The sequence below is a fragment of the Pristis pectinata genome, chromosome 19, assembly GCF_009764475.1.
Source record: "Pristis pectinata isolate sPriPec2 chromosome 19, sPriPec2.1.pri, whole genome shotgun sequence".
In the NCBI taxonomy this organism is placed as follows: domain Eukaryota; kingdom Metazoa; phylum Chordata; class Chondrichthyes; order Rhinopristiformes; family Pristidae; genus Pristis; species Pristis pectinata.
In genome coordinates this window covers 43,780,854-43,801,233 of record NC_067423.1, presented here as the reverse complement: position 1 = coordinate 43,801,233, position 20,380 = coordinate 43,780,854, and the positions used below count along the sequence as shown (strand labels likewise).

The 20,380-nt window shown below is 50.1% G+C and overlaps 1 protein-coding gene across 2 annotated transcripts in view; it reads right to left on the bottom strand.

Moving 5' to 3' along the window:
* The window catches only part of LOC127580251 (mitochondrial 10-formyltetrahydrofolate dehydrogenase), a 77,651-nt gene that overhangs the window by 18,415 nt on the left and 38,856 nt on the right, over positions 1-20,380 (bottom strand). For both annotated transcript variants that reach the window (XM_052033406.1, XM_052033405.1), the window contains 7 exons: positions 16,623-16,757; positions 15,081-15,206; positions 10,259-10,350; positions 6,892-7,039; positions 3,767-3,886; positions 2,059-2,186; positions 347-497 (listed from right to left, as the gene is read on the bottom strand). In XM_052033406.1, the coding sequence (XP_051889366.1) occupies positions 347-497; positions 2,059-2,186; positions 3,767-3,886; positions 6,892-7,039; positions 10,259-10,350; positions 15,081-15,206; positions 16,623-16,757 (900 nt within the window). The remainder of the gene's footprint in view (positions 1-346; positions 498-2,058; positions 2,187-3,766; positions 3,887-6,891; positions 7,040-10,258; positions 10,351-15,080; positions 15,207-16,622; positions 16,758-20,380) is intronic.

Here is a 20,380-nt window from a genome sequence, read left to right as displayed (position 1 = left end):
CAAGCGGAGGTAAAATGAGGGAGGCGCAGTGTGTGGGAGAGGTTGGGAGAGTTGAGCCAGGGAAGTGACATTCTTGAGAAGTGAAGGAGCGGAGACACACACTCATCGTCAGTCGGGGACACCCGCTACTGCAGGACCTTATCGCACGCACGCCGCCCATCAGGGGAAGCAGACCTCCGCCTCTCCTGAGAGCCGATTAAAATCAAGAGAAAAGCTCGTCTTTTCCCCCCACCCCCAGAAAATTTCAAGGCGCTGGATTTTTTAGAAAGATATCTTAGGAATGAGATGGTATGGAAACAAGCAGCAGTCACCAGAGGGAGTGTCCAAGTGACCGTGTTCGTTTTACCTGAATCTTGTCGCACCATCCTGCGAAGTATCTGAATGTTTGAATGGACATTCCGACGTGGGTCTTCAGAGCGAGCGTGTAGACGGCCCCGGAGTCGATGGCCTCGATGGTGGCCAGCTCTTCCTGATGCTCTTCCATCAGGTCTGCCAGCCTGCAGTGAAACACACCCACCACAGCGTTAGTACAGCAGGTGCCTCCTGTTCCCCACCTCGTTCTGAGGTGCTCTCAGAATGAGGAATCACCTGTACCCAGCATTAACTACCCCGTGGCGCAGGTCTTGTGGGTACTTTCATGAGATTACACTGTAATTATGAAATCTTTATTAGTCACATGTACATCGAAACACACAGTGAAATGCATCTTCTGCGTAGAGTGTTCTGGGGGCAGCCCGCAAGTGTTGCCACGCTTCTGGCGCCAACATAGCATGCCCACAACTTCCTAACCTGTACGCCTTTGGAATGTGGGAGGAAACCGAAGCACCCGGAGGAAACCCACGCAGACACGGGGAGAACGTACAAACTCCTTACAGACAGCGGCGGGAACTGAACCCGGGTCGCTGGCGCTGTACAGCGTTACGCTAACCACTACACTACTGTGCCTGCCACAGTAATTTCCCCCATTCAGACTTTGCTGACACCAACTTTGACCAATATTTCTATTCCAATCTCACTATCACCAGGGCAGCACCGTATCACAGCAGGTACAGCCGCTGCCTCAGAGCTCCAGTGATCCAGGTTCGATCCTGACCTCTGGTTCTGTGTGGGGTTTGCACGCTTTCCCTGTAACCACGTGGGTTTCCCCCCGGGTGCTCCGGTTTCCCCCCACGTCCCAAAGGCCTGCGGGTTAATGGGCCACTGTAAATTGCCCCAAGTGTATGGAATATGGAGGGAGTCGAAGGGACAGTGGGGATTACAGTAAATGGGGGGTCGGTGGCAGGGGCAGACTCCGGGGTCAATGACCCGCTGCACAGATCTATGACCAGAATGTATTACTGTTGCAATCAGAGGTGAAGGGAAGGAAGTCCTTGCGCTAGTCGCTCATCGTTCCCACTTTAATGCGACTTGTACTGGAAACGTGAAAATGCAATTTAAGAAACAATTTCACGAGTGGAGCAGGTACATGCGGCAGGAAGTGTGCGCGAGCGGTACCGGACTTGGGGATGGAGCCACCCGCGGTACTCGAGATGTTCAGGTACGCAGCGTCATACGGACAAAAAGCAAGGAAATGCTGCGTGTGGAAGACTCATCCCCCCCAGGGAAACTGCCCCAGTGTGTGGCCTCCCCCCGCCATGAATTCCCACCCCCAGCGTGTGGTCTTCTCCTCTGGGACATCCCCCCCCCCCCCCCCCCCCCGCCCAAGTGTGGGTGTGTCTCTGACCCACACAGCAAATTCCACTGGTCCCACATAACAACCCCTTGTGTGAAGCCAAATTCAAGTTACTTTTCAAGCTGGGACCTGCCAGCACAGGCGACTTGCAGGTAAAAGGGAACCGGGGGCAAAATGGAGCGGCAGCCTCATGGGTTAGTGGCGAGTCAGTCGGGGCGGCTCCTGCACCTTTGGGCGCTTGCGTTATCAGACCACGTCCGGCAGGCCTCATTTGTACTTCATCCACCACCACTCAGGGGAGCGGTGAGACCTGGAGGAGGTAGCGCACCAGGTCATTTGTACAATCACGCTGCACATCGGATGGGAGAGGAGCAGGAAGGACTTACTGGTACAGCAGTCTCCCTCTGTCTCTTGCATTCATCTTCCCCCACTGTCCGTTCTCAAATGCATCTTTTGCTGCTGCCACAGCTTTATCCACATCAGCAACTGATGAATAGGACACTTGGCAGATCACCTGGTGCACGGAACAAAGTCACCATCGTCAGACTGACATCACTGCACATTTATACATCAGTAGTATCACCATTAGCATCAGTTCCTTCTGCTCCTGGAATATTGCATGTAGTTCTGGTCACCACACTGTAGGGAGGTTGTGATTAAGCTGGAGAGGGTGCATAGAAGATTCACTCAATGTTGCCAAGACTGGGGGGGGGGGCTTTAGTTATAGGGAGAGACTCGATAGGTTGGGACTGTTTTGCCCGGAGCAAAAGAGGCTGAGGGGTGACCTTATAGAGCTTCATAAAATCATGAGGGGCACGGATAGGGTGAATGGTCAGTCTTTTTCCCCTAGGGTAGGGGGAGTCTAAAACTAGAGGGCAGAGGTTTAAGGTGAGAGGGGAAAGATTTACAGGGGACCCGAGGGGCAACTTTCTCCACGCACAGGTTGGTGCGTGTTTGGAACGAGCTGCCAGGGGAAATGGTAGAGGCGGGGATAGTAATAACGCTTGAGGGACGTTTGGAAAGGTACATGGATAGAAAAGGTTTGGAGGGAGATGGACTGGGTCTTTGTGAAGCTCATCCGGGTGGCAAGGTAAGCGAGGGCATTTTGTAAAGAGTGCTGTGGGAGTTTGACGCCCTCGTGCTCTCCCACCCGACTCCTACCCAAGATGGGTCCTTGGTCGGCATGGACAGGCTGGGCCGAAGGGCCTGTTTCTGTGCGGTATAACTATGGATGCAAAAAAAGAAAAACAGAACACTGGAGACTCAGCAGCACAGGGCAGCATCTGTGGAGAGAGATACATGGAGTTAATAACCTTTCAGTCAATAACCTCTCAACCTGAAGTGATATCCGTTTCTCTCTCCACAGACGCTGCCTGGTCTGCTTTCATTTCAGAGTTCGAGCACCTGGAGCTTTTGCTTCTCTATTCTGCGGTTATATTTTTATGGCTCTTAGGACATTGATGGAGCTGGTAAACATGTAACAGAACAAGCATCCTTTCGTATTAAGTCAGTCCTGGTTCCTCGAATTAGCAAGGCTGGGAGAAAGGGAGCAGAGGGATGCCCTTCTTACAGACACGACAGGGCCAGGTGCCTGATCCTGAAACAGTGAAGCTCTGCAGGAGTGCAGGGAGAGGTAACGGTGCTTGGAACAACTGGTCACTGGGGAGGGAGTGTGGCTACTGAGAATAAGCAGCCGGTCGAGTACGGAGATCGGCGAAAGGGTGCGATACATTGACTGGATGAATCAAAGGGCTGACGTGAGCAGGGACAAGGGTCTTACCTCTGGCTGGTCAAGTAATTGAGGTGTTTATAGACGAGAACACACTCAGAATGGGATGATACAGGTCACATGTAAATATCAGAGTACAATCATGTATCAGTTGTGATTTTAAGTCATCCCGGAACTTGATCTCGGTGACCTCCCTGCACACGCTTACAAACCTGGTGGACAAAGGAACTGGAGTCTTGACTAAATACTGCAGTGGAGGAGTGGGGTGGGAGAGCACGAGGGCATCAAACTCCCACAGCACTCTTTACGAAATGCCCTCGCTTACTTTGCCACCCGGATGAGCTTCACAAAGAGCTGCTACTCACCGAGCCATCGGTGGGATTGATGGTATCGTAGGTCTTTCCGTCCTCGGAGTCGGTAAACCGGCCGTCAATAAAGCACTGGTGGGGCATCTTCACGGTCATATCATTTACATCCTTGGTAACCTTCGAATTGGAACCAAACATCTCAAAATTACTACAAATGCCACTCAGGAGCATCGCGAGAGAAACTCTACTTTTTAGAGTTTATGAAATGATTAGAAACTGGACAGGAATCTGGAAACCTTTCAAATATCCACTCCTCTTCCAAAATGAGAGAGACACCGACACACACACACACACACTGAGAGAGACAACGACACACACACACCCTGAGAGAGACGCCGACACACACACACACCGAGAGAGACGCCGACACACACACACACCGAGAGAGACGCCAACACACACACACACACACACACCGAGAGAGGCGCCAACACACACACACACACACACACCGAGAGAGGCGCCAACACACACACACAGACGCCGACACACACGCACCCCAAGAGAGACGCCAACACACACACACCCCCCCCGAGAGAGACGCCGACAACACACACACCCCAAGAGAGACGCCAACACACACACACACACACCCCCCCCCCCCCACCCGAGAGAGACACCGACAACACACCCACCCCGAGAGAGACGCCGATCTAGCGAGTACTGGATCAGTTTAATCTTACACACTTGCATTTTCTTTAGGATGTCACTGCTGATGTTTTATACTTTATTGACAATTTAGAGGTTGTGACAAGGCCAATGTCAACTGTCCACCCTCCCTTACACCTTGACCAAGAGGCCTCGTGGACCAGAGAGCAGTTCAAGTTTGAATTATTCCCACACAGACCAGACCCGGGTCTGCCCCTGTAGGGCATGAGTAAACCAAGTGGGCATTTACAACAATCCACCCTTTTCATGGTCACTGTTCAAGGGGTCAGCTTTTTAACTCCCCAATTTAACCATTGGGGTTTACATTCCCCAGGTGTCACAGCGGGATCTGTCGTCACGTCTGTAGATCAACTGTCTCAGTGAAAACAAGCGCTGTGAGGAACTGCCTTGGCTGCGTTAGGTGTTTGGCGAGTGGACAGGATGCCTGGGGTTTGGTTTATAATATGAAGCAGTTTAGGCAGACAATTTTGAGACAGGGAGTGTGCAGAAGAACAGGGTGAAAACGTTCGATGTCTCATCCCTGGAGGAAATCTGGGTCACAATTGCCAAAGCCTTGAGTAATCAAAGAACACTCACAAGAACACAAGCACCAAGCTCAGAAATGTTTCTTCATTTGAGAGTCTGGTTTAGAAAGGTACAATAGGGTTCCTCTCTATCTGGGAAGAGACAGCACTGAAGTTTTGCTTTCTTTGATGTTTACTGCTCAAAAATAACAAAAATACTGGATAGAGTTATTTCAAACATTTTCTGTGCTTTTTAAAATAAATTTTAAGCCTAATCCTCTGAATGTATTATTTGGGACTGTAGGAGAAAAAGATATAATGTTGGAGACTTCTGAGCTACACGTTTTCTCTTATAGCCAGGAGGGCTGTGTTGCTTAAATGGAGGGAAGTTACGCCCCCCACTCATGTCCAACGGCTACGGGCAGGCACGGTAGCATAGTGGTTAGCATAATGCTTTACAGCGCCAGCGACCCGGGTTCAAATCCGGCCACTGTCTGTAAGGAGTTTGTATGTTCTCCCCGTGTCTGCGTGGGTTTCCTCCGGGTGCTCCGGTTTCCTCCCACATTCCAAAGACGTACGGGTCAGGAAGTTGTGGGCATGCTATGTTGGCACCGGAAGCGTGGCGACACTTGCAGGCTGCCCCCAGAACACTCAACGCGAAAGATGCATTTCACTGTGTGTTTCGATGTACATGTGACTAATAAAGATATCTTATCAGACCTAAATTTAGAGAAGATCCGTTGTTCAATTTCTGAATCTAATTTAGACTTTCAAACGTTGTGGGGACCTTTTTTGAACTATTTTCAAAACCTTTGACTTGGTGACTAAAGTACAGATATTGGCTAGTTATTATTATCTGTTTAAATTAAACTTAAAATTTTATTTACAGCATGGTAACAGGCCCTTCCAGCCCAACGAGTCCACGCCGCCCACTTTAAACCCCCAAATTAACCTACCCGTACGTCTTTAGAATGTGGGAGGAAACCGGAGCACCCGGAGGAAACCCACGCAGACACGGGGAGAACGTACAAACTCCTTACAGACAGCGGCGGGAATCGAACCCCGATCACTAACGCTGTAATAGCGTCGCGCTAACCACTATGTTAGGGGTTTTTTGTCTTTTTTTTAAACAAACAGCTTCGGTCTTGGTAGTGAGTTTAGATTTTTATTATATAATAAAATTATTCCAAATTATTCCAATTTAATTGTTATTAAATTAACTATCATTTTTGTTTATCAATACGGGGTACTGTGATTTTCTGTATGATTTAACGCAATGTATTCTGTAGTATGTTGTCTTTTTTTACGATTCATGTACTCTGTATTTTTTAAGTGGAAAAAAAATATTGTAAAAAGGAAATATCTCATAGCTTCACAGTTCCAGGTTTGACCTGCACCTCACACGCTCTTTGCATGGGCTTTGCACGTTCTCTGTGACCACGTGGGTTTCCCCTGGGAGCTCTGGTCTATTCCCACACCCCAAAGATAGGCAGGTCAACGAAACGGCTGCAGCAAGTTGTTGTTGGTGCAGGTGGGTGGCAGGAGAATGGGGTGGGTGTGTTGGTGGGCTTGGGAGACAGAATAGGCTACAGGGAAATAATGGGACTGCTCCCCTGAGCCAACATCGACTCAACAGGCCGAACTGTGTCAGGAGAAATATGGAGAATTCTGGAAGCCACAACTTGCTCTGTAGTATTTTACAACTTTTCAAACAGTTTAAAAACGTTTTTATTCTAAGAGTTGCAGAAATGGGGAGCTATGTGGGAGGGAAGGGTTAGATAGATCTTAGAGAAGGCACAACATTGTGGGCCGAAGGGCCTGTACTGTGCTGTAGTGTTCGACGTTAAAGCTGATGCCCCGTTCTCCTGAACGAGAGGGAGCAATCTCTCACGGGACCTCACACCAGGCACTCCGGAGTCCGAGGATCACTGAAGACATTGTGGTACTTACATAATCCACCTCTAGCTCCTCTTCCTCATCCTCTCCTCTCAGCTTCCGCACAACCACCTGAACGAAATCCTCAAACTTGGCCGCCATGTAAACATCTTCGTTTTGCAGCTGCAGGCCGCTGCATTTCTGTTTGACTTCTTCGACCAACCTGGGCACAGGAGAGTGGCATTTGGTACGGCACTTCAGAGGGAGGTCTCCTCTTGAGAGTTGAAGGTCTTCACGCAGTGATCAAGGTGCAACCAGCCTTCAGCAGCACACGTCCAGTTCATCAGAACATTCCTCATTCATCCTCGCCATTCAACAATATAAAAGATAACTGCTGCTTAAGGAGGAATGGTCCTACTGAGATTATAAATGACCACTCGCGCTACGTTTACATTTGAACCATAGAACCATACAGCACAAAACAGGCCCTTCGGCCCACCATGTTGTGCCGTCCATCAGACCACCCTCGCACTACCTAACCCCTTCCTCCTGCATATCCCCCCATCTCATTCCTCCATATGCCTGTCCAACAAGCTCTTGAACCTGTCCAATGTATCTGCCTCCACCACCACCCCAGGCAGTGCATTCCATGCACCAACCACTCTTTGGGTGAAAAACCTCCCTCTGACATCTCCCTGAACATCCCACCCATAACCTTAAAGCCATGACCCCTCGTCTTGAGCATTGGTGCCCTGGGAAGGAGGCGCTGACTGTCTACTCTATCTATTCCTCTCAATATTTTATATACCTCTGTCATGTCTCCTCTCATTCTCTTCCTTTCCAGTGAATAAAGCCCTAGCACCTTAAGCCTCTCCTCATATTCAATACTCTCTAATCCAGGTAGCATCCTGGTAAATCTCCTCTGCACCCTCTCCAATGCCTCCACATCCTTCCTATAATAAGGCGACCAGAACTGTACACAGTACTCTAAGTGTGGCCTAACTAGAGTTTTGTAAAGCTGCATCATCACCTCGCGGCTCTTAAACTCAATCCCGCGACTTATGAAAGCCAACATCCCATTGGCCTTCTTAACTGCTCTTTCCACCTGTGAGGCAACTTTCAATGAACTGTGAATATGAACCCCCAGATCCCTCTGCTCCTCCACACTGCCAAGTACCTTGCCATTTACCCAGTACTCTGCCCTGGAGTTTGTCCTTCCAAAGTGTATCACCTCACACTTCTCCGGATTGAACTCCATCTGCCACTTGTCAGCTCAGCTCTGCATCCTATCAATATCCCTCTGTAAGCTCCGACAGCCCTCCACACTATCCACAACACCGCCGATCTTAGTGTCGTCCGCAAACTTACTAACCCAGCCCTCCACCCCCTCATCTAAGTCATCTATAAATACCACAAAAAGTAGAGGTCCCAGAACCGATCCCTGCGGGACACCACTAGTCACTGCCTTCCAATCCGAGGGCACTCCTTCCACCACAACCCTCTGCTTTCTACATGCAAGCCAATTCCTAATTCACACAGCCAAGCTTCCTTGGATCCCTTGGCCTCTGACCTTCTGAAGAAGCCTACCATGAGGAACCTTATCAAATGCCTTACTAAAATCCATGTAAACCACATCCACCGCACTGCCCTCATCAATCTTCCTGGTCACCTCCTCAAAGAACTCTATCAGGCTTGTGAGGCAAGATCTTCCCTTCACAAAGCCATGCTGGCTGTCCCTAATCAGTCCATGATTCTCAAGGTGTTCATAAATCCTATCCCTTAGAATCCTTTCCAACAGCTTACCCACCACAGACGTGAGACTCACCGGTCTATAATTCCCTGGCCTATCCCTATTACCTTTTTTAAACAAGGAGACCACATTCGCAGCCCTCCAATCCTCCGGCACCACCCCCGTAGACAACGAGGACTCAAAGATCCCTACCAGCGGTTCAGCAATCTCCTCCCTAGCCTCTCGAAGCAGCCTGGGGAAAATCCCGTCAGGCCCCGGAGATTTATCTGTCTTAATATTATTTAACAACTTCAACACATCCTCTCTCTTGATATCAACAACCTCGAGAACATTACCCCTACCAGCACTCCCTTCCGCATCATCAAGACCCCTCTCCCTGGAGAATACTGAAGAGAAGTACTCATTGAGAACTTCTCCCACTTCCGCCGCCTCCAGGAAAATTCTCCCACCTTTGTCCTTAATCGGACCTACCTTCACCCTAGCCATCCTCCTACCCTTCACGTACTTGAAAAAGGCCTTGGGATTTTCCTTAACCCTACTAGCCAAAGCCTTTTCATGTCCTCTTCTAGCTCTCCTCAGCCCTTTCTTAAGTTCCTTCCTCGCTACCCTATATTCCTCACGGGCCCTGTCTGAACCTTGCTGCTTATACCTCACGTATGTTACCTTCTTCTCCCTAACAAGTCGTTCCACCTCTCTCGTCACCCACGGTTCCTTCACCCTGCCATTACTTCTCTGCCTCACCGGGACATATTTATCCCTAACATCCTGCATAAGATCCCTGAATATCGATCACATCCCCATGGTACATTTTCCTTCAAAAAGGACATCCCAATTTACACTCCCAAGCTCTCTCCTTATAGCCTCGTAGTTAGCCCTTCCCCAATTGAAAAACCTCTTGTCCTCTCTGCACCTGTCCCTGTCCATGACAATTTTAAAGGTTATGGAGCAATGGTCACTGTACCCCAAATGCTCACCCACCAATAGATCCTTCACCTGTCCCGGTTCATTTCCTAAAACTAGATCTAACATGGCATTCCCTCTAGTCGGCCTGTCGACATACTGCGTCAGGAATCCCTCCTGGACACACTTAACAAATTCCGTCCCATCCAAACCTTTGGCACTAAGCAGGTTCCAGTCTATATTTGGGAAGTTGAAGTCTCCCATTATAACAACCCTGTTATTTCTGCTTCTCTCCAAACACTGCCTGCCAATCTGCTCCTCTATATCTCTACTGCTACCGGGGGGGCCTATAGAATACTCCTAGCAGAGTAACTGCTCCTTTCTTGTTCCTTAATTCCACCCATACGGACTCTAGAGATGATCCTTCTACAACATCCATCTTTTCCACAGCCGTAACAGTGTCCCTGACCAGTATCGCCAGCCCTCCACCTCTTCTCCCCCCTTCCTCATCCCTCTTAAAACACCAAAAACCAGGAATATTTGCGCTAATTCACTACATATCTGCTGGACATCAGATTGGCTAAAGCCATCATCATTAGGATATTGAAGCTGAAATTCTGCTCGTTGCATCGTGAAAGCCAGCAAAAACCCACAACGCAGAACAGCAAAAGGTGTTCATTCAGCGTATGGGACATGCAAATGGAATTTAGTTTTCACCGGTCAGCAGTGCAGTGCGGCTGGTGTCTTCAGCACGACTGCTCACAAACACACAGACCAAGAGGAGGAGATTACCTGACCACGTCCATGGAAGCTGCTCCAGATTTGAAAAAGTCCGTGGAGTCCTCAATGACAGCAACGTTGCTCAGAATGGATTTCCAGATAGCCTGGAGCACATCAAAAACAAATGTGTACACAAATGGAGGAAAAAAAACCCTTCCATTCTGAAGCAGAGCCCCAGGAATAACAGTTTGCCTCTCACATCACTCAGGAACGTTTTGGCGATGTTCCTCATCATACATTAATTCCAGCTGGGCACGTAGACCACTCCCAAACATAACCTGTACACTCAGGATTTCCTGTCATTCCTGATATGAAACGCAACATCAAAATTTCAATTCATAACAATTACTCGAAGGTTCGAAGGGATCTTAGGTGATAGTTTAGCCCATGTTACCCATGTTGATTCCAAGGAACAACCCGCCAATCACCATTCTCCTGCTCTTGCCTATGGCAATAGAAGTGTCTACTTTTCAGCTGTTACACCACCTTTTCAGGCAGTGCGTTCCAGGCACAACTCTCCACATGACAACACTTCTGCTCCCACTCGCAGTTATCTTGAGATTCCTTCCCTCTGTTTACTAACTGTTTTGCCAGCACTTTACATTACCTTCAGAAACCTTGAACAACTTGGAAACCTCTCCTTAACTTTATCGGCTCCGAGGAAAACGTTAGCTTTTCCAACTCCTTCTTGACTGAAGCTCCCCATCCTCAGCGCCAACTTCTATACCCTTCCCAGGGCACAGTGCCCAGAACCGGGGGCAACCTTCCAGGTGGCGACAGGCCATTTAATCAAATGTTTAGCACTACTCCCCTTTGCACCCAATGCCATTTTTGCGGAGGCGGGTTTGAACGTCCAAACTTGACTTGCCCCGGATCGAAATGTTTCTGAAATGTGACTGAACAGGTTGTTTTCTACACTCCCGCCAATTGCCTCACCGCCGTCACCAGGTTCTACGAGAGGCCAGCTGCAGTCCCACGGAGGAGCCCCGGCCCTCTGCTGCACTCTGGGATGGGGTACCATAACAGGGTTATACGAGGAGGAGATGATCTTTGCTCACTCACGTGGTGCTTGAATCACACTATTGCGCCCATGATCAGACACACAGTCCCTCAAGTTCACGGGACAACACTGCCACTCGGAGTAGGTACAACATGAATTCCCACACTACTACCGAGCAATAATGCAGAGAAATAAAATTAAATCAAGGAGGAAGCACAAAACTAAATTTCTTATGTAAAGGTAATGAAGGTGGCAAAAATAAGCTGAAGCCAGACAAATTCCAAAGACCTGATGTAAGATCCCAAGATCCTGTCTTATTAAAAGAACTGAGGGAGTTAGTGGGTTGATCACGAACTTCCAAAATTCTCCCAATTCAGGAATTCTTGGGCCAGGAAATTGGCAATATTAAATAACTGCCATGAACAATGAGGATATGAGAGAGAGAGAGAGAAGATGGGACTGACCAGTCAAGCTCAGTGAGACACCATTTCCCCACACGACGCCACGCTATCCCTGCCTTCCCAAATGCTGGTGGATTCTGCCTCTCAGAATCCCCCGCAGTTACTTTCCCACTGACATTAGGCTCACCAGCCTGCGGTTCCATGGCCTGTCCACCCTTTTCCCACCGAAGCTGCCCTTCGCCGTCATTAACTCAAGCCTCATGACCAGCGATCGCTGCTCCTCAGCGACACTCCCGTCGAACCTTGGCCCACCTCATCCCCCAGAATGGTAGTGTAGCGGTTAGCGTGACGCTATTACAGCGCCAGCAACCTGGGTTCAATTCCCGCCGCTGTCTGTAAGGAGTTTGTACGTTCTCCCCGTGTGTCTGCGCGGGTTTCCTCCGGGTGCTCCGGTTTCCTCCCACATTCCAAAGACGTACGGGTTAGGAAGTTGTGGGCATGCTATGTTGGCGCCGGAAGCGTGGCAACACTTGCGGGCTGCCCCCCAGAACACTCTACGCAGAAGATGCATTTCACTGTGTGTTTTGATGTACATGTGACCAATAAAGGTCTCTCTCAAAATCTCTCTCTCAGAACCACATCCAGCAATGCCTCCTTCCTCGGTGGAAGCCGAGGGAGATACCGTTACATTGGAAGCACCAGCTGTGGGTAAACATTACCGAGTACATTGCTCACCCAGGCTACTCCGATGGCACCTCCCAAACCTGTGACCTCCTCCGTCACGAAAAAGGACGAGGGGAGCAGGTGCATGGGAACGCCGCCGCCCGCAGGCTCCTCTCCACGTTGCACATCATCCCGACTTGGAAACGTATCAGAGCAAAACAATATAATCGGAAGTGTTGCCAGGACTCTGACGTGTCCAAAACTTGTGAATTAAAGAAGCCCCTCCGTTATTGCATTTATCACAGTAAGGAGATACATCCAAATAAAAAAAACTGGATAGTTTGTCTTTAGACAAGTGAGCTCTATGGACCACTGTAAATTGAAGGAGAGAGTGACGAGCACATAATGACGAAGTATTAACCAATTTAAAAATTTCATTCCAAGTTTCCTCAGAAGTTGACACCCGCAAATCTTGTTCCCAGGCGTATTTAATTTTATCTAGTGGAACCTTACTCGTTCCTATAACCTGTCATAAATATTGGCTATTGAGCCATCGTGAAAAGGTTTCAAATTAAAAATTGCATCTAGTAAATTTTTGTCAGGACTCATAGGAAAAGTATGCAATTGAGATCGAAGAAGATCTCTAATTTGTAAATATTGGAAAAAATGAGGTGTTTCAAACTTTTTCTGTGCTTTTTAAAATAAATTTTAATCCTTTGACTGCACTATTTGGGATTGTTGGAGACAAAAATGTATCTTTGGAGGCTTCTGATCTACACATTCTGGCTTTTATTTCTCTTATAGCCAGGAGGGCTGTGTTGCTTAAATGGAAGGAAGTTACTCCGCCTACTCACGCTTAATGGTTACGGGACGTTATGTCATACCTGAATCTAGAGAAGATCCGTTGCTCAATTCTCGAATCTAACTTAGACTTTCAAACCCTGTGGGGACCTTTCTTAAATTATTTTCAAAACCTTTGACTTGGTGACTAAAGTACAGATATTAGCATGGTTTTTCCTTGTGTTTTTTTTAAACCAAACAGCTCTGATTTTTGGTAGTGGGTGTAGATTTTTTTTATAATAAAATTATTCTAGTTTTTTTCTTTATTAACTATCACATGATTATTTAGAGTATTATGATCTCAAGTATGATTTAACACAATGTATTCAGTAGTACTTCTACTCTCTTTTTGATGTCAGTACTCTGTATTTTTTTTGTGGAATTAATAAAAAATATTGTAAGAAGAAAGGAAACGTTGCTGGGTCCAACTCCTGGAACTCTCTCCCCAACCGTGGGAGCACCTTCACAAGACCACAGCAGTTCAGAGACAGCTCAGCATCGCACCCTCAAGGGCAATTAAGGATGGACAACGCGTGCCTTCCTTGTCAGCAGCATGCAAACCCCATTACAAATTTTTCAAAAGGGTCAATGAGAAGATGGGTTTATAGCAGAGGCAGAGCTTAGGACAAGCCAAAGCTGGTGGGAGGTGGGAGACCAGCGAGGGGAGCAATGGGAAAGTCCATCCGAGGCACACGAGCATGGCTGAGGCTCTGCACCAGGGTGCATGGAGCAAACCGCCTTGCGACGGAACAGATTTGGGATGAGAGAATTCCAGGGTGAAATCCGACACCAGGATCTGGTCCAGCTCCGCAAATGGCCTGGGCAGGTGGAATCTGTGGCTATGTCACAGTGGACGGGCAGGGGGGGGTAGGGGGGGGTGGGGTGGCGTGGAGAGAAACGGCAGAGAAATCCACTGTTAGACTGGAGCAAAGTTCCGTGCAACCAGTGTTGGATGCTGATCAAACAGCCTGACATCACAGAGTCGGTGCAGAGGCCGAGCCAGGAGTGAAGCCGAGATGGTGCCCCAAGTGTACATCTGGAAACTGATGCCGCGTCTTCAGTTACACTTCCTCCTTGGCCTCGTCTGAGAGGAACCTTAGCTTGACGAGGAGCCTGGCAGGTGGCAGTGTCGTAGGTGAGTTCTCCCTGAACGTGCAGAGCTGGGGGTGGTATCACACACACACAACACTGAAATCTGACGCACACAGGCTTTTTCACAGAACGACATTGGAGCACGTTACAGCTACAGCACCAGGCAACAAGTACACCCAGACAACACTCTTCTGCCCTTCTCCAACAACCACATGATCTCTGACGGCAGACTTCACATCATTCCAAATCTCACACCAACTCCAGAGGACTCTTCTGGAGAAATAGTGCAGGTAACATAGGAGCTCTGGGAACACAAGAGAATTGTCCCCACTAACCCCACCCTACGCTATATTTTTGGAATAAACAGGAATCCAAATCAGAATTGGAGTGTTTAACAAGTGAAGGTCAACGTTTGGATAAAAAGAGGAGGCCATTCAGCCCGAAGGTCACCTCAAGGGCATCAACCCAAATCACTCTGTTTATCCAACTGCATTCCCAGAAATTCAAATATTTTTGCATCAATTGCTAACCTTGACCAAACAATTTCAAACACTTCCAAAAAACATGTTATGAAATACTTGGGTGAAGGGCACTGACTGCTGCCCGTTCCGAGGTGGACCATGGACACAGAATGGAGTCACTCAGGCTGGGGTTTTGGTCAAGACACCAGCACACCTCGCCGATTCACCACGCTTGGCACAGCAGGATCTCAGGGCCTCCCTCCTCCCTTCACAAGGGATTTGCAGCTTTAACGGCTCACCCTCAGAACAAGATGGCGGTGGACTGATCTCCCTGACATCGCAGCAGCAATTTGTAAGAACAAAGGGCCAAAACCTACCCTTATATCTTCAGCAACTTTCTTCTCTTCATCCGTCAGCTCCACAGCGACCGTGTCACCAGCAGAGAAATACTTGGAGGCAGGAATCATTCTCCCATCTTCGAACTGAAGGTTTCGGACCACCAGCTGCAACGTTCACCAAAAGCCATCAAAGGACCGCCTCCCACGCTGCCGCCCAGCACGTCAAGACCAAACACCCTGACCCCGCTCGTGGGCCTCGGCAACTTCGAACAGGGTCCATCGGACCAGTCGCACCCCCGGAGAGGTGTCCGAGCTGCGTCTGACCGTTTTCAGACCGTGGGGCTTGTTGGGCCAGGTAACCAGAGGCAGCCTACCATGTTTCCCCAAATCTGTGGGTTGGGCACTGACAGTGAATACTTATACTGTCTTTATTATTCCGCAACATCAACGGTTCAAAGCTCCACGTACCAATCCAGTGGGCAAACCACGATGTCAGCTTGATCCCAGTGATCCAGCAATCAGAGGTTCTTTGGTTACTTGGGTTCCAGTGGGCAGAGGGGAGACAGGCGGTGCTGAGCAGCAGGGGACAAACGCAGAAACACATTGCTCCGTGTTTGCATGTGGAGTTGTTTACTCAGGGACCAAAACCTCCAGTAATATCCAGATCTCACTGTTTCGTTCTTTACATTTTACACACACAGCTTTAGGAAAGGCCTTCAGGATAAATACATCAGCTGAAATGAAAAACACGACGACGCTGGAGGAACTCAGCGGGCCAGGCAGCATCCGTGGAGAAAAGCAGGCGGTCGACGTTGCGGGTCAGGACCCTTCTTCAGGACTGAAGATAGGAAAAGGGGGAAGCCCGATATATAGGAGGGGAAAGCAGAGCAGTGATAGGTGGACAGAAGAGGGGAGGTGGGGTGGGCACAGGGTGGTGATAGGCAGATGCAGGTAAGAGATGGCGATGGGCAGGCGGGGGGGAGGAGGGGAGAGCGGATCCACCGGGGGATGGGTCGGGGTAAGGAGAGAGAGGGGAAAAAAGGGCTAGGAAAGGGAAGAAGAGAAGCACGGTGGGGGGGGGGGGGGGTGGGGAAGGGGGGGGTGGGGATGACCTAAAGCGGGAGAATTCAATGTTCGTGCCGTTGGGCTGCAAGGTTCCCAGACGGAAAATGAGGTGCTGTTCCTTCAGTCTGCGCTTGGAATTCTCCCGGCAGTGGGGGAGGCCGAGGACTGACGTATCAGTGATAGTGTGGGAGGGGGAGCTGAAGTGACCGGCAACGGGGAGATGCAGGTCGCGGTTACGGACAGAGCGCAGGTGTTCCGCAAAATGGTCACCTAGTCTGCGTTTGGTCTCGCCAATGTCTCACTTCCGCTGATGTATTTATCCTGGAACCATCATTAGCTCCAAACCCATAAATTGTCATGAAGATGGACTGTAATCACTTTCAACTGCAGAGTTGTTTTGGAGAGCACAACGAGATCCTGACCTTCGTCGGGACTTGCCAGGGGTTTCACAAACATTGACACGCGGGGGGGGGGGGGGGGAGTGGCACTATGGGTTTGGTGGGGGGAGACCATTACCATGTTTCCATCGTTGCCAAAGAGTAGCAGTCCATTGGTGGTTACCAGGCCAGGCTTACTGGCCCCACTGATCTCCAACGGCTGTCCTGAAGGGACTGCACCTTTATACATGGATGAACCGTACAAAGTGACCACCTGAAACGACAACAGTGCAGAATGGTTACTGACCTCGCAACAAATGAACACTTGGCCTCGTTTAGAATGGAACGTCAGCGATTCCAGTCCCCAAATGCAACTTCCAGAACTTGCGTGGTTACTTTGTCCTGCGGTTTCCAAACCAGCACAGCGAAAACCTGCATCGACAAAACCCAAGGCCACCAGGGCCGAGGTTCCAGGGTACAGAGCCTCACCAATGAAGGAGGTGGTGAGGACACTTGCATCCAGTCCCACCTCTAACCCTTCCACAGCACAAAGGCTCATGGAATTCTGATACCTGCTTTTCCGATCGGAAGTCTGTGACCAACGGTGTAGCGCAGGGACCCGTGCTGGGACCGCCGCTCTTTGTGACGTACATTAACGGCTTGGATGCAGATATGATCCGCAAGTTTGCGGATGACACAGAAGTTGGTGCCGTGGATAGCCAGGAAAGTTGACTAAGGCTACAGCGGAATGGAGATCAGACGGAAAGTTGGGTGAACTGGTTGCAGATGGAATTGAGTCCCAATCAGTGCGAGGTGATGCACTTTGGGAAGTCAAATCAGAGTAGGACATATACAGTAAATATGATGGGGCTCTGCTGATGAACAGAGAGACCCAGGGGTCCAAGTCCATAGTTTCCTCAAAGTGGCAACACAGGATAACAGGTGAAGGCAGCAGATGACATGCTTGCCTTCATAGATTGGGGCACGGGATATAGAAGCTGGGACATCGCTCCAACTTTCCAAAACACTGGTAAGACCACACTTGGAATACTGTGTACAGTTCTGGTCACCACACTGTGGGAAGGGTCTGAAGCAAAACACAGCGGGTCAGGCGGCATCTGTGGAGGCAGAAGGATGGTCGATGTTTCGGGTCAAGACCCTGCACCGGGACGGAGAGTGTGGAGGGGAGATAGCCAGTATAAAGAGGTGAGAGTGAGGGGGTGAGATAGGTGATGGAGTGGGTTGGTTTGGGGAGGGGGGGAGAAAGGACGTGGGGGGGGAAATGATGGCCAGCTGGGGGAGGGGGTGAGGTGAGGAGTCCAGGTAACAAAAGAAAGGGGGTGTCAGGAGGGATGGAAGGGTGAACAAGGGGAGAGAGACCCTGGGTGTACTGGTGGGATTAGGAAAGGAACCTAGGGTTTGAGGTACCTGAAACTGGAAAATTCATGCCCTCAGGTTTTCGGCTACCCAGGTGGACATGTACTACAAATCCACTGACTCACACAGCTACCTCGGCTACACCTCCTCCCACCGTCATTTGCAAGGGCACCATTCCCTTTCCTCAGTCCCTCCGTCTCCACTCTCAGGAACAGGCCTTCCACTCCAGGGCATCTGGGACGTCCTCCTTTCTCAGGAAACGGGGGGGGGGGGGGGGGGTCCCCACCACTGCTGTCAATGGAGCCCTCACCTGCACCTCCTCTCTTTCCCGCACTTCTGCTCGTACCCTATCCGCATCCCCCACCCCCCAGATAGAACAGGGACAGAGCTCCCCCTTGACCTCACCTACCACCCCACCAGCCTACGCATCCAACTCATCATTCTCCGCCACCTCCGACGGGATCCCGCCACCAACCACGTCTTTCTGCAGGGATCACTCTCTCCGTGACTCCCTTGTCCGCTCATCCTTCCCTCCCATCCCTTTCCCTCCCCAGGAGCTCCCCCCTGTAACCACAAAAGGTGTTACACCTGCCCTTCGCCCCTCACCACCGTCCTGAAGACAGCCCTTCCAGGTAAGGCAGTACCTGACAGGTAATTCCATCAGCATTATTTGTTGCATCTGGTGCGGCCTCCTCTATGTCGGTGAGACCTTACGCAGGTTGGGGGGGGGGGGGGAGAAAAGAATCACTTCGCCGCGCACCTTCGCGCCGTCCGCCGTACCAGCCGGGATCTCCCGGTGGCCAGCCGTGCGAATTCCACTTCCCATTCCCACACCGACATGTCTGCCCTCAGCCTCCTCCACTGCCAGGTCGAGGCTAAGTGCAAATTCAAGAAACGGCACCTCGCGTCCCGCCTGGGCAGTCTCCAACCTGGTGCCGTGAATGCCGAACTCTCAAATTTCCGGTAACAGCTCCCGCTCTGTCCCTTTTCACTCTCTCCTCCTCCTCCTCCTAATCCCACTGGTGCCCAATGCCCTCTTTCCCCACCTTCTCAATCTGCCCATCACCCACACACCCCTCCCACTGGTTCCCCTCCCCACCTCCCTCCCCTTTACTCCAGGCTCCCCCTCCTGTCAGATTCCATCATCTTCAGCCCTCTGTCACTCCCACCTCTCACCTCCCAGCCTCTGTCGCCGTTCCCACTGGCCCCCCCCCACCCCTCATTTACCTATCTCGCCCCTCACCTGGATCCACCTATCACCTGCCAGCTCTCGCCCCACCCCTTACTCCTCACCCTTTTATACTGCCCATTTCCCCTCTCTCTCAGTCCAGCTGAAGGGTCTCGACCCCAAGCACTGACTGTCCATCTCCCTCCACAGACGCTGCCCGACCCGGAGTTCCTCCAGCGCTTTGAGTGTTGCTCTAGATTCCAGTGTCTGCAGTCCTGTGTCTCCCTGAAGGATCAGTGTGGTCATCTGTGTGTGGAGCCACAGGAGGTGGGCGAGGTGGTAAATTAATATTTCTTAACTGTAGAGGTTGTGGAGGCCAAGGAATTAAGGGAAATGAATAGTGATGTGTAGGAACATATCCACATTGCAACAGAGGTGGTGCTGGCATTCTCAGAGCACAGTAAGGTGGACAAGTCCACAGGGCATGTTCGAGTGTATCCTTGTGGGAAGCTAGGGAAGAAATTGCAGGGGACCTGGCGGAGATATTTGTAACATCTTTAGCCACAGGTGAAGTGCTGGAAGACTGGGAGGGTGGCTAATGTTGTACCTTTATTTAAGAAGATCGATCGGGCAAGGCAGTAGATGTTGTCTGCGTGGATGTCAGCAAGGCCTTTGACAAGGTCCCGCATGGTAGGCTAGTCTGGAAGGATAAATCACAGGGGATCCAGGGCGAGTTAGCCCACTGCGTACAAAATCAGCTCACTGGAAAGGGACACAGGGTGGCAGTGGAGGGCTGTTTCTCAGATTGGAGGCCAGTGACCAGTGGCATGCTCCAGGGATCGGTGCTGGGTCCTCTGTTATCTGCCATATGTTAACAAATTGGACGACAATGGTAGGTTACATGATCAGTAAGTTTGCAGATGACACCAACATCGATCGTGCGGTGGATAGTGAAGGTTGTCTGAGGTTACAAGAGGATCTAGATCAACCGGAAAAGTGGGCCGTGGATTCACAGACAGAATTTAACCCTGACAAGTGCAACGTGATGCATTTTGGTAAGTTAAACCAGGCTGGGACTTGCACAGTGAATGACAGGGTCCTGGGGAGTGTTGTAGAACAGAGAGACGTCGGGGTACAGGTACATGGCTCCCTGAAAGTGGCGACACAGGTAGACAGAGGGGTGAAGAAGGCGTTTGGCACGCTGGCCTTCATTGGTCAGGATATCAAGTACAGGAGTTGGGACGTCACGTTACAGCTGTACGAGACGTTGGTGAGATCACACTTGGAGTATTGTGCGCGGTTCTGGTCATTAAGGACTTCATTAAGCTAGAGAGGGTGCAGAAATGATTCAC